We start from the raw sequence: 18368 nt of genomic DNA, 5'->3' as shown, positions 1-18368 counted from the left end.
ATGGTTATCTGCGGCAGCCGTCGGCTAGGGCGCCTCAACCACGTGACCGTCCCTGACGTACGACAAGGTGGCTGCGGCCAGGGGAGCGAAGCTTCACGGCTGTGCGGTGGTCCGTCGGGGGCTCTCCTGTGGCGCTGGCGTTGTAGCCGTGGCAGGGAGGCATTGGGTTGCGTTGCTGGGCTGCTCTGATGACCTCTCTGACTTTAATGCGCTCGTTTCCGGGAGTAAACTCTGTTGAGCTCAATGCGATTTGGCTTCCTAGTAAACGCATTTGTAGGTTTCCTGCACGAGCCCCCACGGCACAGATCTCTCCTCAGCCACGAACTCTCTAGGCAGTCTCGAAATGGTGACAGTAACGCTGTTCCACCCTATGGTAGGGATTAGAATAAGATAATGTATATTAGCCTCTCTAAAATCAGCCCTCGAAAGTGCTTTATGAGTGAAATTGCCACATACATCTTCCCTTCTGCCCTTCAGTAAAGCAAGCAGTTTTATTTATCCTGCCTTTGGATGTTAGTGATTTGGGTTTGCCTTGCCCAATAGTCTCCCTTTAGGTGTTTTTATTACGATCTCATTGGAAGTTTTACTGTTGCCTGTGCTACAGATGACTGCAGTTAACTAGAACATCTTAAAATGTCTTGTGTGCAGACATTCTTGTAAGTGCTAATGATAACTTTGCTTAATGGTGTTGGGGCAGTCTGAATGACTTGTTTTGGACAACTTCTAGGGGGGGATACTTTTGCAGGAAAAAGAGCAAGGAGTTTTTTGGTATCTAGAAAGGCCGCAAAAACTTAAGTTTAAATTTCATGTACATTTCCAGCTATTCTAAAATAGGTGTCAGAGTTTGTAACATGATGTGGTGCTCTCAGACTAGATTTGCACATTGTTGCTGCCATAATAGTGCATAACATGTTGCATAAAAAGCTTGGAACATTTTTCCCCCTACAAATACAAAGTTGAATTTTAAGTACGATTTGCTGAAACGGTTAAAAACTTGAAATTTACTTAAAGCAATAAAGCTGGATAAATGAGGTACATTCTCCCTTGGTTTTTAAACATAATTGGCATCCAAGTGATAAACAATTTACTTCTGTTAATTTCAATTATGGTTGCTTTTAAGTAGGTGCAATTATGATAAACTAGTGATATTAACAAATGCATTACATGGGTTGAGAACATGATTTAGTCTCAGAATTACATTCTCTCTTGCATATTCAAGGTAAGTGAGACAATGCTTTCAAATCAATATGGGATTTTCCTGTTAATTTTTCTCTATCCATGGTGAAAAGAGCAAGTTTCATGATCTGGAGACCCCATTCCAAGCTCACCTGAGTAGAAAACCCAAGTAATGCCTGAACAATCCCATTAGGAGGCAGAGATTTAAATAATGTGGTTCCTACAGTTATACAAATTGTGTAACAAGGGCTAAGTAACAGTATTGCACTTAGAAGCATTAAAATGTATACCACTGCTATCTATGATTTAATAACTTATATTGCTGTCATCAAACTACAATCTTGTAAAGAATTTTAAATCAAAGTCTTTGAATAATTTAACACTGTATACTGGAAGAAGTTTATCTGTCTTTGGCTGTAGTCCTAAGTACATTTACTTGTGGAGTAAGACTCACTGGATACAGTAGGACTTACTGCCAGGTAAACTTGCATAGAATTATGCTGTTAGAGTATTGGTATTTTTGGTTTAAAAAAGCCCCAATAATAAATTGCAATACTTATAAAAGGTTTACTTTTTTACTTTTCAGAGATACTGATTTATTTATTTATGTTGAATCCACTTGGAAGATCAATACATTGAAAAACAGCAGGAAAAGCAGAGAATGTCTGTTGTTTGTCATCTATCAGCTGGGTGGCTACTGGACCACCTCTCCTTCATAAACAAAGCTAACTACCAGCTATGTCATTCCCATGATCATTCCGGCTTGGCCTTTGTTGATGATCCTGCTACTGCTGCTTCCTCAGATGGGGCACTCGTTGAGGCTGTAAGCCTAGATGCTAAAAATTCCTGCAGAAAAGATTCTATTGATGAGATCAAGGCCCCAGAAGAAAAAGCAAGTCTAATGGTAAAGAATACATATGTTTTTCGGGAAGAATTTTTCAATGTGCTGAAGCCACATGGAGTTGCAAACAATCAAAGGGAACTCCAGCAAAAGGGATCTGAGGCTGGTCTAGGAAATGGCGGATCAGAACAGCAAGAAAGCGTCAAGATGAATGGCTCTTACTATACTGCTAAAGCCAAAAAGGTACAGTATAGAGGAATTGCTGCAAAGTATCTTCCTTTGAAACGAGTCTATGTTGTCAAAGGGAAACATATAACCCCCTAATTTATTGTGAACATTTTACCCACTGCTTTTGTAGCTCAATGATCACCTTTAAACACACATGTTGAACCCTCTCTATAGATGCATAACTATTTTCCTTTTTAATATGTCACAAGTTACTATAAGCACATGTTGATGTTTGATTACTTTAATGAACCTAAGGCTCAATCCCTCTAAAATATTTATAGTCCCATTTCCTTCAGTGCCATTATAATATTCACTAGTTACTTGGAGTAACATAAATAAAATTAACATTCGCCTTAGACTTGAACTACCATGTAGGTTTTTTTATTCCAGTGAGTCAACTAATTAACAACATTATTTAACAAGGTGTGCCTTTGACAGCACTAAAATGTTATCACTTTGGTGGCACAATAGCAGCAAGGCTTTGGTTACTTCTATCAAGTTCTAGAGTGCAAGATGCATCACAGAATCTACTTTTATCTTTTTAAGTATAAAGAACCATAGAGTATGGCAATATTTTTAAATGATAGAGGTGCTGATGTTTGTGCATGTTGTTAACTTTAGAAACGAAAAAGAAGCAGTGAACTTAACCATGGTGAACGTGATGCTTTAGAATACCATTTAAAGGTAAGTCGGAGAAATAATTGTGATGGAGGAGTTGCTTGTTTGAGTAACCTCAGATGCACACTTCCATGATTAAATATGCATATACTATTACTTGATAGCTCACTATGCTAAGAGCTGCAAGTTGAACTATAAATAGCACCATTTCAGTATTTAAAGTAGGATAATGAATGGCAGTGTTTTAGAATGGCACTTTCCTTGGCTTGATATTTAAAATGCAAAACTATCAGAATGATTTATAGTGTGGACTGTTCAGTCATTCATTCAGATAATCCTGTTCACAGACTGAAGATTTGCATGTCTGTGGATATGTCTCTGTGGATTGTAACAACCCGCCTCAGATATTTTCTCTCTTTTTTTCATTTTTCTTTGCTGCACAGATCAGCGGCTTGATTTTGGATGGTACCAGGAGTTTAGTCCAGGAGGGGCTTAGAAGTGGCTTCCTCCAGCCTAGCTCTTCAAAACAGATTTGTGCCAAGACTCCTGTTATAGAACACAGTAGTTTAGCTGAATTATGTGAAATGGCAAAGCAGTTTCCCTCAGTGAATGAAACAGAACAAAGAGCTGTATGCATGATAAGTGAGGACTCCTGTGTTCCAGAACAAGTTCAGGTTTCCTGTGTTACAGAAAACACCACAAACTATGCAAAGATAATAACATTAATGGGACAGAAGTACCTATTTCCTCCCAAAAGTGCTTTCCTTTTATCTGATATTTCTGTTATGCAGCCGCTCTTGGACTGTAAGTACATTTCCAAGCAAAATTACCCACTTTTGGTTCAATGTTTCATTAATATATTGACAGAGCAAATTGTGTAGATTTTGGAAGGAATTTAAAGAACACCTGTTAGCAGAAATGCTTAGATTTGAGCATCAGTAATTGTTACAAACGCATATTCATACTATATGGCAGCCACTCATTTTCACCTGTTATCCGATTTCTAGCATGCATAGTGAGAGATATTAGAAAAATTAGAGGCTAATACATAATTTGTGGAACAGAAACCTCTGTTAATAAAAGAGAAAAATTTTACGCTAGTTTTGGAACTGACATGACCGCCTCTTAGTTTGAATGAACGTGAAATGGAGCCACTTCAGTTTGATCAGAAGTATGTTTATATCTTTATTTGTAATCAGAGCAGGGTAGCGTTACCACTTTCAAAGACAAAACATCACATTTCCATGTTCTTTTAAATAGTATGAAAATTGTTTGTTAAAACTTGGTGAGCAACTTGGTTTTGTTGCAAAAAAATAAAAATAGACATAATTTGAAATACCGAAAAATGTGTATTCTTGTTGCTTTGTTTTCTAGATAAAAAAAAGTTTGGCATAATTATAATAGATCCACCATGGGAGAACAAGTCCGTTAAAAGAAGTAACAGGTAGCCTTTTACCTTCTAAAACATATATTTTATTAAGCATACATATTAAAACAGCTCCCTTTTAGATGTTAATGTATGTGGAATGTGGAATGTGTATGTGGAATGACAATTTCTGGCTTTACTAGTGCAATTAAGAGTTGTTTACAACAGGAGACATGTCTATTCAGAAGTAAGTTCCATTAAGTCCTTACTCCCAGGTAAGTGAATATTGGGGACTGCGGCCAGAATCTACTGATCAGGCTTGAGGGGTGGGGGTGGCAAATAAAGGTATATTAGCACATTTGTTGCTTTGTTTCATTTCTCTTTTTCTGGTTGATATTATCAAATGTAATGGGTTCTGTTTTGTAAACTCAGATTACTACATTAGAATGCATGCATCTAATTCTCCAGTGGATAACTGCAATTTTATGTCAGTAGAACTTCAATTAAACTGAATTAATATGAAAGTTCTACGAGGCAGTGGGGAACCTGGTTTGATAGTTTTCTAAGGTGAAAATATAGTTATGCTGGGGTTGGGGAATGAGATTACAACACTGAACCTTCCCCGCCCCCTTAATGAGAATACTTCATAATTGAAAATACTAACTTCTGAGCAATATACCTCTCTGAATGCTCTGTTATTTGAAGGTTAATCAAAATGAATGGTTTCTGTGCCTGCGGAACGTTTGCAGAAGTTAAAGCTACTCTGGTTTGCTGCTAATTAATTCATATTTTACAAAAGCTGTTAGGTGGGATGGCCTTAGTGTCTGAGAGGGAAGCTGGTCAAGAGCTGTACATTCCTTTTAAAATAAGCAGTGCATTGAGACTAGTAAAGCTACATGTTTCCACTGTCGTAGGAGGATTCTGATTCCACCGCCATTTGCAAGACAGGAAGGGATATGTTTGTATCATATTCTGGGATATGACATGGGAGGGATGAATGGAGGAAGTTCACATTAGAATAGAAGTAGAAAAGAAGTGGTACTTCTGGAATGGGAGGAATAGAAGGAAGAGTTGTCGCAGAATAGCATAACAGCACTGTGAGTTTATATACTACCTTGGGTTTCTTTCCCCTTGTTAACTAGACAGGGACAAATACCCCAACAATTATTAGGGACGACTGCTTCCAAGAAAATAAAAAAGCCCAGTTTAAAGGCTGACCATTAACTCCAAATTACTCAGGCTTCAAAGCTTATATGTTTAATGTACAATTTGGTCCTGTGCAGAGTGAGGTATGCCTGAGCCTATAGAAATTGATAAGCTTTAATTTTTAACTGATTTCAAATTCATCAAAATAAGCTCAGGGTTCAGATCCTAGGCATGGAGGCATATCACTTTTCCTTGTTGTCTATAACTCAGGCTGTAATACTTGGGTCTATGTCTACCCAGCCAGATGAATTGTCAGGTGATCAACAGGCATGCCTCTTTAAAATGCAGTACAAAGAAATACAGATATCTGGGTGATGGGCATTTCACTAATACAAATCACCTGAACTATCACTCAGAAAGCTCTACACTTCATTGTGAAAAGTCGTAGGTTTTCATGTCAGTATTTTTCTATTTGCATTACTGCAAATTTGTATTGCTGCAGTTTTAATATTAGAAGAAGAGCCTTGCAGAATCAGAGCAAAAGCCCATTTAGTCCATCATCCTGTTACCCACAGCAACTGGTAATTCTAATGCTTCAGGTAGCATATAGCTATCAATATTATTCACTGTTGCTAACATTATCTTCTATGAATTATTGTATTTTCCTTTAAAAGTTAGTGGCCATTAGCACATCTTGTGGTAGCAAATTCCATTGCTTAACTTAATTAGTAGCTTTTTAAATACTGTATGACTGTGTTGTAGATTAAAGTGGGGGGGGGGAATCAAAGTATTAGATATTCTGCATTGCAGAGAATTGCTTTAATGTAATATGTAACTTTTAATTTTAAGTTCAGTTTCTATGCATAACAGAATTTGGAAATGGAAGGATATTTATCGCTGTGCCCAGTGGATCAGAATGCAAAGAAACAGGTGTTCAAATAGGATGGGAATAGATTTCACCACTGGATGTCACTGTTGGCTCAGTTTTAATTTATCTAAATGTTGTTAGTATTGAAAAAAGTTTGCGAAAGATTGCCATTGCTTTGTAAAGGCCTGCTGTTTTCCTTTCTAGCTTTGGGTCCAGCTCAGACTTTCTGAATTTATTCATGTGTAGGTACAATTACTTGTCCCATTGGCAAATCAAGCAAATTCCTGTCCCAGCGCTGGCGGCCCCAGGTTGTCTTGTGGTCACTTGGGTGACTAACCGACAGAAGCATTTATGTTTTGTGAAGAATGAACTCTATCCCCACTGGTCTGTGCGTGGAGTGGCGGAGTGGTTCTGGGTGAAAGTAAGTTTGCTGGAACCTTTGGATTTATTTTTATATATGTTTAGTTTTAAAATTATTTCCCAATAACTGTTTTTAATGGTAGCATTTAAAATATTTGAATATTAACATTTTTGAAGCAGATTTTTGTAATTTTGTATATATTATCTCCCAAGGGAAGTTACAGTTAGGGATGACACCCAATTAAGGAACTCGCTCAGCACAATCCTGTACATATCTGCTCAGAAGTAAGTCCCACTGACTTCAGTGGGCCTTACTTCCAGGTCTATATAGGATTGCAACCTTACTATGTTAACTGCATGAGTTCTAATCAATTACATACATTTGTATATGTATGAAAAAAAGGGTGAAACATTATTTTATTTGAGCAAGTAGCAAAAGGAGGCAGTCCTTCCTGGGAAGAATTTGTAAATAGCCTTTTCTCCCCCCCCCCCTTTTTTAAAAAAAGTCTTCCTGGTTAATCTGATGTCGCTTCTTTTTTCTTTTAAATCAAAATATTTTAAATCAGTCAATGAAGTGTTGCAACCCCAATTGCAATTGTTTATTTATTTCACTATTTCCCCCATAAGTAGAGATGGGAAGGCCTGGACAAAAACCTGGAAAATTGGGAGGGAAACTAGGTTTCCCTCCATTTCCCCCCCAAACGGCTTTGGAAACTTACTTTGCTTTGACCAGTCTTGGACTGTCCTGCTGATCATATTTCAAATTTGATGTTAGAATCCTTGATCTGAAGTAATTCAGATGAGGATTTTTAATGTATATGTAGCCACAGCAGTGCTAAGGCTCATTGGGTTCAGTGGTCTACCCCCAAGCCACCATTGATAGACTTCAGGGTGTAAATGAAAAAGAAAGTAGATTACACAAGCCTGAAGACTACCCATCTCTTAACTAGACTTGGGTATAGCGAGAAAACATCCTTAGGAGAGATGAATAGAAAATAAAATATTGTAACATTGATTTGTAACTTGCAGCATTGATTTCCGGTTCCTTTCTATCAGATTACAAAGTCTGGAGAGTTTGTATTTCCATTAGACTCTTTTCACAAGAAGCCTTATGAAGTTCTTGTATTGGGAAGAGTCCAGCAAAATACAGATGTGCCATTAAGGTATGAGTCCATTGATTTCTCTATATTATTAATGGGAATTATTATTATAAGGCATTCATTAGGAATGCTCAGCTGAGGTTCAAAGGAGGGTGCAATGGCCTTTCTTAACAAAACGATATGAAGACTGAAGTAAGCTTGTACTCCAATTCCCTTGAAAGACTAGCTTTTAAGAAAGCTGTAAAATACACCAGACTCCTTCTGCTGTTCCCTTTAGATATTTAGTTGTCTGTTTCTTACAGTGCTGTGAAATTCAATTTCTCAAGATACGACACTGGGAAATCTTGGAAGCAGATGCCTTTAACTGATGACCAATTATCGCTAAAATGGGTGGGATGTCATTACAAGGGCCAAGATCATTAACTGCCTTGAGCATTCATTTGAATTGGAATAGGAGGAGGGGGGTCCCAAAGCAACTATGTCTCTTCCCCTTTAGCAAAGTGTAATCGGTTTATGTGAATATTGGGGCTGGGATCCAAAGAGCCACTTAGCCTAATGTGAGGGGCTTGTGCAACCCCAGTGGGATATTTTCTTTTTCTTACCTTCTTTCTTTCAACAGGCAATCTCCACGCCATAGCACAACTTCCACATAACTTTCAATTTAGAGTGTTGGGCCTGCTATAAGCAAGATTAAAGCCTTTTTGGGCTTGCAGAACTACTTTCATAATTCTTTGGTCCCTTGCCGAAGTCTCTTTGAAGAGGTTTTGAATTGGTGATTTAGTACAGCTGCTTGGATTTTTATGTGCATGATTAAAATAGCAAACATTAACCTATACAGGAAAGTCTTGCCAAAACAGGAATTCTCCTAGTGATATTATATGAAGTGGGTAGCTCCATATCTTCCTTGTTTGGCTAGCCCAAACCAGATCTTCTCCATGTCACCCATGTTAGCCCTGCAGGGCTGTTGGTTTCTGCTGCCAAGTAGACCACTTGTTCCCCTGTATTAAGTATAGATCTGTTTTGTTAAGGGCAAAAAATATTCTAAAGTTGAAACATATATTGGCTGCACTTTATTGGTCTTCTTGCAGCCATATTTCTTTATTGGCTTAGTTTTTGAAGAAGCTTAAGAAATTTCATAAGCTGCCGTTTATCTTTCATGAAAACAAATACACTCAGCATTTAGATATTTAGCTTCCCAGGGGCTTACCATCTAGTATGACAGTGAGAGAATGACTTTTTCATATTATTATAATTATTCTGTTTAGAGGGGGAAAGGGACCAATGAAGGTTTGGATCTTTAGCAAGATATTCTCATTTGTGCTCTCACCATTTATTTTGTTTTGATCTATACAATAGGAGTTCAGAGGATGACATGCCTCAAATTCCTGATCAGAAACTAATTGTGAGTGTACCTTGCAACCTTCACTCACACAAACCACCTCTGACAGGTATGTTCCTGAAATGGTTCTATAAAGCTAAACATTTTTGATATTTTCAACTATTGATACCTTTGAGACGGGTTAATGGCTTGAGTACCTCTGCTAATTTTTTTGCATTGTTAGTTTCTGACCATCAATAACGAACAACGGAGGTTAAAAACTTACTGAAAATTTTGATATTTTCATTGGGTTCTAATTGTGGATTCAATTAGGCACGAATTAGGCATTTTAAGCGGGACAGGTTTCGTCTGTCATACTTGGCTTTACAACTGGCATAACCACTTTAGAAATAACCTTGATCTTGAAGAGGTGAATAACTAGTAGGTTGCAGTTGATTAGGGACATTCCTGCTAATGGAAGTGAGGGGAGGGAGAGGCAATTTTAGCTAATTCCTTTGCCTTCCTTGTGCCCTCTGAGAAGCTGTTACTGAGGGTTGGGATCCAACCCAGTACATTTCTTAGTATGCTGCATTTGTGTTCCAGCTAGAGCACTGTAGCATGCATGTTGCTGCCAGTTTGAGGAATTCAGGTAGATATTCTTTGGTTCTAAAATTCCTCTGATATTATTAAAGGTGCTGATTCATAGCCGTACTTCTAATAACCTGGACCTTGGGTGGCTGCTTTGAAAGACTGAAACTTTTATCGTCGTCATAGCAAGCAAGTTCACTTTGAGTCAAGGAAGTTACTTACTGAGCTTGTATGTTCTTGGCAGAGGCAGCAACAATGCTTTTCGAGAGGAATATGGGGAGGCAGAGGAAAATGAGAGATGAAGCCGCCTCCTCCCATTTCCTCAATCCCTTTCACTCACTGTGTTTTGGTATCTGAAGAAGTGTGCATGCACACAAAAGCTTATACTGTACCCAGAACAAACTTAGCTGGTCTCTAAGGTGCTACTGGACAATATTTTAATGTGTTTTTGAATGCCCACTTGTAGAACTTTTGTTTACAATATGACAGATAGCAAGACCTTTCTTAATATCCCCATGCCAGGCAAATATCATTTGTATCATCTATTTATTTATACCCCGCCTTTTCCACTGTCAAGGACTCAGGGGGAAAAATAAATGCACCTTTGAACTTCCATTTTTGGTTGCACTGGTTTGTGGTCTATGTGTGCAGCTCAGTTAATCCAGGAAGCTATGCCTGAAGGCATAACCCCACATAAACTCCATTTATCTAGGAGTGAGCCCTGTCAGGGAACTGCCATCGGAACAGGGAAGGGAGGTAGAGGGGCCGTTGGGATATAGGGATCTTCCGAAAGTCTTGCGAAGCAGTTCCTCTTCCTGCGGTGGGGAAAGCCACGCCTCCAGTGGGGAAGAGAGAAAGGGATCAGGATGCTGCCGTGAGCCCCAGCACCGCTCCTGGTCAAGCCAGCCAGGAGGGAAGCACGCCTCTTCCATTGCCCACCTTGCACAGAGGGGTAAAGCGCAAAGAAGGAAGAAAAAGGCTGGGGGTGACGAAGTTCTTAGGTTGGGGACAAAAGAGGAAAAAGCCACTCCCGGATTCTGCTAGCAATTGAGGCAGACATGAACTTTGGCATTCTGCACTGTAAATAGTTTTTGCGCCAAATAAAACCTGTAAAAGACAGGTCTGAGTCCTGCCGGGTTACTCGCGAGCAACCACCCCTGTCATCTGACAAGCCCTATTGAATTCAGTGGGACTTACTTCTGAGTAGACATGGCTTGGATTACTGTCTTCATTGATTTGCAAGGTCCTGTATTAGTTGTCTGTCTTGTAAGAAGATCCCTCATCAGTGAGCTCGTTTCTTTCAGGAGTGTAGAGCAAGTTCAGCTGGTCTTGCCTTTGCTTGGTTCTATCTGCTAAACCCAAGCAAGACCAAGCGCTTGTTACATATAGTGGGTATGTTTGTACATAATAGTTAGCTGCTATCAACTTACGTATGGTTCATACTGTATGGTTTTATGTGTGACTATTGAAAGTGCATGGTTTATTTAATGAACAGCAGTATATAAATATTATTATAAATAGCATTAAGACAGGGTTTTATTATTGGCTTATGGATCAATGATTGCTGGGGACCTGCAAACCATAATACTGTACCTGGTTCAGCAATAATGGGAACCCAAGGTTTGCTGGTTTGTTTATCACATTAGCAACATGGGAGGAGTGAATCATTCAAGGTAGGCACAATATGCCCCAAATCCTGGTTTATTGCTGCATGTCATTGTGGCCAGTGTGAGATGATTTGAGTTGAGGGAGCGACAGAGAAAAGTGAGAAAGTGGGATTTCACCATTAGTGGAAGCTTTGGGTGAACAAGACTTGGTGAACTGTTCCTTAAGTAACAATTATTTACTAACGTACACAAAATACATACCCACCAAGTTTCCTGGAAAAAAACAGGGTATCCAGTTTTCCCTGTGACATCATGACAGCCATCGTGGCACCCTTGGTCATGTGTTCTGATACTTATCCTTTAGTCTAGCTTCTTTCCAGAGGGATCACAACATAGAGAGTTGTATCCAAATAAGATACTCAAAGCAGACCCCCAGAAATTAGTGAGCTGATATTAGTTACGTCCAGTAAGGCTAAATTGGATACAACCCAGTATTTAGAAATATAAGTAATTTATGATGTGTCAGTGGTATTTTGAATCTGTTCTCTGCTCTTACCATTAGTTTTACGTTGGAAAGATGGGATATAAATGTTTTAATCAAAAGATTGTAAGATGCTAACAAAACAATGGCCTAAACATCACCGTTCTGAAATAACATTAATTGGTTTAACAAGTTATTTAGTTGCCCTTTCATATGCACATCTTATTTAATCTATAGTTCATTAGATGTATCTGTCTTCAGGCTGTGAAAGTAAACTTGTATTCCAATTCCAGTGAAAGGCTTCATATTTATTAAGCTGTAAAAGATGCCAGTCTTCTCCTTCAATTCACTTTAGGTGAAGAGTGAAGCATGATCACATAGCAGAGGTTGAGCAGCCACATCTTAAATTATTATGTGCAAGGCTCTTCTAAACCAGCTAAGACTTGTGCAAATGTTAAATTTTTATTAAATTGTCTCACCTTCCTTCTGAAGAGATTCCCTTTTCCGGCAACGGTGACATTTTATGCGAAGAAGCAAACTTCAACAATAACATCTTAACACAGTTTCATAGTTTCTGTGTTTTTACAGCATTGGTAGCAAAGGAGATTAAATGCTCTGTTTGTGCAGATAAAACTGGAGGAGTCTGAAGGGAAGGGAGAAACAAAATCTGGTGGAGGCATCTAGAAGAGGGGGTGCGCGCAAGACAGTGGCAAAGTGGCAAAGTTAGCACCCACTAGCTTTTGCTGACAGCCCTTTCAGTGGAAATTTAGGGTGAAACATGGGGGAATTTTCCCACTACAGTGGTACCTTGGGTTAAGAACTTAATTCGTTCCAGAGGTCCGTTCTTAACCTGAAACTGTTCTTAACCTGAGGTACCACTTTAGCTAATGGGGCCTCCCGCTGCCGCCTTGCGATTTCTGTTCTCATCCTGAAGCAAAGTTCTTAACCCGAGGTCCTATTTCTGGGTTAGCGGAGTCTGTAACCTGAAGCGTCTGTAACCCGAGGTACTACTGTACTCATCTTTTGTAAGCAGTTAATTCTGTGATGGGTAAGGCTAACATTAGCAACAAACAGAGGCATACCCGTCCCCCTCAAAAATCCCCTATCATGCAGTGGAAGTTTTCCTGTGACACCTGGAGAAACCCCCACCCCCACCCCCCAGCTTAGCACCTACTTTGCCCACAGAAGGAATTCTCTGGGATCTCTAGCAGAAAAAACTGCTGCTGGTGGTTCTATAGGAGGGGATGGAAAGGGACCTTGGAGTGGCCTTCAGGCAGAGAGCAGCATGTGTGCCCTATCCAGCCAGGGGAGGTGTGTTCTTCCTGTCCTCCTGTCCACACAACCTCTCCTGCTTCTCAGATACACACACATAGGGGGGGGGGACCCAGAATACAGCTCCTTGGCAAGAGCTCAAGTGACCCTAGGTGTGCCTGTGGCAACAAAAAAGCTTGTTATTCCAGACATACATTCTGACTTCTTATATATTATTATTATTTCATGCATTTCTTGTTAAGTTTTCCAGAAACTATGAAAACAAGGTAGGCAGAAGAGAGGACCAGATTCAGAACATATGGACTGGCATTAATGTACATATGAAACCATTTTGTAGTTAATCTGGATGGTAAAAATGTTAGCTTTTTGAAACAGTTGAACTCAAAATGTTAACCAGGACATACAACAGCTGTAAAACAGGCTGAAATTCAGCAGGTTGCTGAAGAGAGTCATTGGTGGAGAAAAACGCAGCCGCTGAGTTTTTGTCTACTGCGCAACTGTTCAAGTTACAGATAAAATTGAAGAAACAGAAGTATAGAATTGACTGTGAAATGTAAAGGGAGAAGGGAGAGAGAGAGAGGAACATAACCTTTATTGACCTTTATGGATAGGACCTTTACTGATAAATGATTGATTAGGTTTTTTTAGTGGGGGTGATTTAGGGAGAATCAAATGCACCTTCATTTTGTTTCCAAGCCTTTTAGCATTTCTGTCATCATGTTTTCAGATATGTCTGTATTCCTGAATGGTGCTGTGTCTTCACTAAGCAAGGAGTGGGAGTGTTGGCCTGTCCATTTTTAGTTGGTGAAATATATGTTTGAACTCAGTTGATGAGCTGGTTGACTGTGCTGAATGCTAATGAAGAGGGATACTAACACCTGATAGTATAGTGCAGATTTTGTGGGGTGCCGGGGAAGGAGGGCCCTTGCTTCATAAGTGAGCTTCCACTCATGTAGCATTGGATTCCACCCACACAAATCACCATATAAACTGTTAATCAGTTATTTAGGTGCAATCCTATAACAAAGTTCTGCTGTCTTGCGATTATAGTAGAGGCATGTCTCCAGGTCATAATGCAAATATAGGATTGCTCTGCGCAGCCTCTTAACTGCGTGTCTTAAACAAGTACAAAACTGCTTTAGCTGGCAGCTTCCTCCTAACAATTTCCAAGGAAGTGGAGTTCTGTGAAGGAGGTAATGATCTGCAGCATGCTTAATAAACTGCAGTCTCCAGGGATCCTCGGAAGGAAACCATAACAATCGGAATGGCTGAAGAAGAGATATGCCCCACAACAAAACTACTTCAAGCTACTGAGCTTGCAGATCTGCGGTTTCAATCTTGCACATGCTGGGAATAAGTACCATTGAGATGAGTGAGGCGTCTGGGTAAGCATTCATAGGACTGGGCTGTAAACTCTGCTGCGAGGGAATATATTAACCAGTGAAATCAATCGGTGCCTGATGTGTCTACTCCTTATAAGTTTCTGTTTCAAAGCTTAAGTTTTTAATGAATAAATTTTAATATGCATTGAATATAGCTGTCCATGTGTTGTTGTTTCCCCCCCCCCAAAAAAAATAAGCACTCCCACTTGAGAGATGTTATGGTGACAATTCTGAAAACACTATGGCGGTGCTGAAGCTCTCATTCCCTGTCTCCAAATGAATACTGATAAATTAGAAGGACTGGAAGCTTTGACAGTATTGTTCATACTCTCAAGGTCGTTTATTTCATATTCCTTTCTGGCTATAAATAGTAAAGCTGGCTGATGAGATCCTTGAAATTAATTTGTGCGCGCTCTCTCTCTCTCTCTCTCTCTCTTTATTGAAACATTCTTCCCCACCCACCACCTTCCAACAGCTTTGAGGAAATTGAAGAAACAGAGGTGTGTTGTTTTTTTTAAAAAAAATTAAAATCAATCTCATGATTTTTCCTCCCCAGAGATTCTAAAAGCATATACCAAGCCAGATGTGGAATGTATGGAGCTGTTTGCTCGGAATTTGCAGCCTGGATGGACCAGTTGGGGCAATGAAGTTCTCAAATTCCAGCACATAGATTACTTCACTGCATTCCAGAACAAAAGTGACAAGTAACTGTAGGCTGGGGTTCTTGCGAGCGCTCTAGATTTTGTCCTTGACATCGATGCTGCACTTGGGAAGCAGTATGAATTAATTGTAAGTCTGCATGGTGTTTTGGAAATCTGTGTGATGAGCAGAACAGTGATGCCTTCAGGTATATAATTTGCTCCTGGGTTCACCATATATGTCCTCTGCAGTGGTAGGGTGACTTTTGCCATCATCTTCTGGAGTTTTAGTTGCTTGAGCCACCATATAAACAGCAGCCTTCAAAAATTAGCCATGCCCTTTGCAGTTGGGCTCCAAGGTGTGTCTGTACATTGAATCATATCTCATGGAGATGATGGCAATGATGATTCCTATACCTAAGTTGCCCCCTAAGGCAACTTATACAGGATGCAAATACAGGATGCAATTTATATAAAAAATTAAGACGACAAAATTTCCACGTATTACCAAAAGTCTAAAAGCGAAATGCATCCGTATTCCAGCCAAAAGGATAAAGGTCAGCCACCCACAAAATGTCACAGGGCAGGGCAGGTGGAAATGTTATCCCTTCCTAGTCCAATAGAGTCTGTCCTGAGAGAGAGACACAGAGAGTGTGAGAGAATGTAAAGAGCCCAAAGTCAACAGTGTTCTTGTCACAACAAAAGCAATAATCATGGTTTATTTGGTTTCTGTGGGTTTTCATCATGATTAACTTCAGCTTGATTTAGGTCTCTGTCTGTATTCTAATGATTCCTCTTTCTCAAATAAACAGGACCAGAATTTCCCTGAATATGTATTCTGACATTAGCTCTTAAAAAGATGTTTTAAAATGGTTACTGCAATAATTTAATTTTTTTTTTGAATGATAAAGTGCTTTTGTTCCTTTCTCTCCCCCTTAGGGTTTACTTTGGGGGGGGAATGCTCTAATAAAAATTACCATATGTTTGTATGCAAGACTGTAAGAAAAGGAGTATATCTTAAGAAGGAGCAACCATTATTTAAAAGAGAGCAGAATAAATTTGACTCTGCTTCAAATTAAATAAACTTCGGATTGTTCAGTGTGCTGTTAAATTTTTAAATAAGCTCTGGATGTTCACAAGTTGACTGGATTTTTTGTACTTTAATAATAAAAAATCAATTTCGGAGATATTTTTCTTGATACATTATTTACGGGCTTCTTGTTTTTCAAAGTTAAAGTATTTAAAAGATTTTCCTTTTGTACTTTGAGATAAACAAAGTGAAAACAGCACCTTTTTGTTTTGGTTTGTGGAAAGGTGCAAACCTAAAAGAGAAGTAACAGTGCAAAATATATGTGTCTACTCAGAAGCAGGTTTCATTGAGTTCCAACAGGGCTTACTCCCAGGAAAGTGAGTGTAGGATTGGTGCTTTAATCTTCATATAGGCATGAGGCAATTCTGACAGCAGACACCAAAGCAAAAACCTCTACAGCACTCCCATCCCAACGCTGCCCAGCTTCCCTTTTCATAGCTGATCAACCTGTCATGATGTAATGTTGATGATGGCCTATCGACAGGCTCTTCAGGCATGGAAATGAAACCAACCAGTGCAGCAGAAAGCCCAGCATTGGAGGCCCTCTCAGTACTGATGTCCTCCATGTCCATCTCAGGTCTGAAGGCATGCCTAAAATGCCCTGGACTCTCATTTGTCTTAGTAGTACCACCAAATCTATAAGTGAGGCTGGGTTTGATGCAGCCTTCAGTAGTAGTTAAATCAAAACAATCTGCTTCATCCAAGCTCACGGATCCTACTAAGAAGTGGGCCATGCTAACTGAGTTCTAAAATGATGCTTAGGCACAGAATCCCACAGGTGGGTCTGCAGAGATGGCCACTTGGCTTCCCTAAAGCAAGACGAATAAGGCAGCAAGGCATGGATGTCCTGGTCTTTGAGGCAGAGCGCACAAATTCTTACTAATTCAGTATGTGACAGGCGATAGTATTTATTTTTTACAGTGATGTGGTTTACACATAACATTTAAACCAACCTATAACTTACTCCCCCCTTCATGGATCACTGCCTTGCCGTGGCGAAGGGGCTTGAATAAGTCAGAGAAGCTATGAGCTATGCCGTGTAGGGCCACCCAAGATGGACAGGTCATAGTGGAGAGTTTTGACCAAACGTGATCCACCTGGAGCAGGAACCGGCAAGCCACTCCAGTATCCCTGCCAAGAAAACTCCATGGACAAAGACAACGTGCCTGGCGTGCTGTGGTCCATGGGGTCATGAAGAGTCAGACACGACTAAACAACAACAAATAACTTAGTGCAAGGGTATGAGCTCCTGCTGTTGCTGCGCTGCTGTGAGCTAAACCCTAGGTTTAGCTTAGTGGGTTATCTGAACTTAGTGGCTCATGGTTTGTCTCACTCTAGACAAGCCAGGAGTTGTAGGCAAGGTTTGTTCTTGGGTTTATAGCTCATGGCTTGTCTGGAGCCCACATTTGGATGACAAAGTATGGCTTAGTTTACAGCAGGAGCCAGGAGAGTAGCACAGTGACCACAATCTCTCCAGGCACCATCTTCATAGGAGGTTCTGGGGCTTAAACCAGCCTGGAATTATGCCACTGATCTAGTTTTTCATCTAGATGCAGATAGGTAGGTGCTGTTTCTGGTCTGAATAAAGGCATTACACATATGCTCCAATGTGCTCTTTATTATTTATATGTTAAAGGCTGCAGCTTGGCACAGAAAATGAGGTCAGGGGCCTGACAGTAAACAATTTAAGGCTATGACAGGTGTTGCAGTTGTCTCTGATTAGAAAAGACAACGTCCTGTAAGAATATGTTCTAATCTCATATTTAGATTAACTCAATGAATGTTATAATCAAACTTTTTAAAAATGAAAGTGAAGGATTGAGTTTGATTTTAAAATGTCAAATTAGCATATGACCTTTACTTATCTTTGTCGTCTAATAAGCAAAAATACGGCTGGTAATGCTTTTGTGAGATATTTTTGGAATAGATAAATTAATGGAGGCAAATGATGGAATTAGGCTTGCACAGAAATCTGCCAGCAACCCTTGGTTTGAGAAGGTTAAACTGGATGCAAAAAGGAAGTACCTAATGTGTGGTCAGTTGTTCTTCTGCAACTGCATTGCCTGCAGCCTAACTTAATGTCAGTGATAATAAATAGCAGAAATTGGGGTGGGGGGAAAACCTCCTGAGGACATTGCTGTGATGCTCAGGAGATAAGAGGGTTGACGTCTCTATGTTCATCATCACCCTTCAACCATTATTTTGAGATACATGTGAAATACAAATTAGGAGTACTCTTACCTCACTATTAATAGATGGAATGCTGGAAGATATGGGGGCATGCGATAT

At 39.7% G+C, this 18368-nt stretch overlaps 1 protein-coding gene and 1 long non-coding RNA gene across 5 annotated transcripts; both read left to right on the top strand.

Moving 5' to 3' along the window:
* Positions 1–32: 32 nt before the first annotated feature.
* On the top strand, positions 33–16178 carry METTL4 (methyltransferase 4, N6-adenosine). 4 transcript variants are annotated; one of them, XM_081918110.1, is made up of 9 exons: positions 33–373; positions 1763–2260; positions 2867–2929; positions 3307–3667; positions 4238–4307; positions 6490–6664; positions 7660–7772; positions 9063–9151; positions 14908–16178. In XM_081918110.1, the coding sequence occupies exons 2-9, from the start codon at positions 1838–1840 to the stop codon at positions 15057–15059; spliced, it is 1446 nt and encodes a 481-aa protein (XP_081774236.1). In that variant the 5' UTR covers positions 33–373; positions 1763–1837; the 3' UTR covers positions 15060–16178. The 4 variants fall into 4 exon arrangements, with proteins under 4 accessions (XP_081774236.1, XP_081774237.1, XP_081774239.1 ...); XM_081918111.1 differs by having other exon boundaries at positions 33–656; XM_081918113.1 differs by having other exon boundaries at positions 34–373; positions 7660–7766; positions 9060–9151.
* Positions 9512–14533, top strand: LOC309373712. The gene is made up of 2 exons (XR_014170148.1): positions 9512–9634; positions 11536–14533. It is a non-coding gene; the product is annotated as an uncharacterized lncRNA (long non-coding RNA).
* Positions 16179–18368: the final 2190 nt, after the last annotated feature.

Source organism: Podarcis melisellensis (genome assembly GCF_964234715.1).
Source record: "Podarcis melisellensis genome assembly, chromosome: 7".
Taxonomy (NCBI): Eukaryota; Metazoa; Chordata; class Lepidosauria; order Squamata; family Lacertidae; genus Podarcis; species Podarcis melisellensis.
The sequence above is the reverse complement of the archived record's forward strand: the minus strand, read 5'-3'. Positions and strand labels throughout refer to the sequence as shown.

Coding starts and splice junctions, on each gene's coding strand:
- METTL4 (XM_081918110.1), top strand. CDS start 1,838: ATGTCTGTTGTTTGTCATCTATCAGCTGGGTGGCTACTGGACCACCTC. Junction 3,668..4,237: donor TATGCAGCCGCTCTTGGACT/GTAAGTACATTT, acceptor TTTGTTTTCTAG/ATAAAAAAAAGTTTGGCATA. Junction 9,152..14,907: donor ACACAAACCACCTCTGACAG/GTATGTTCCTGA, acceptor TTTCCTCCCCAG/AGATTCTAAAAGCATATACC.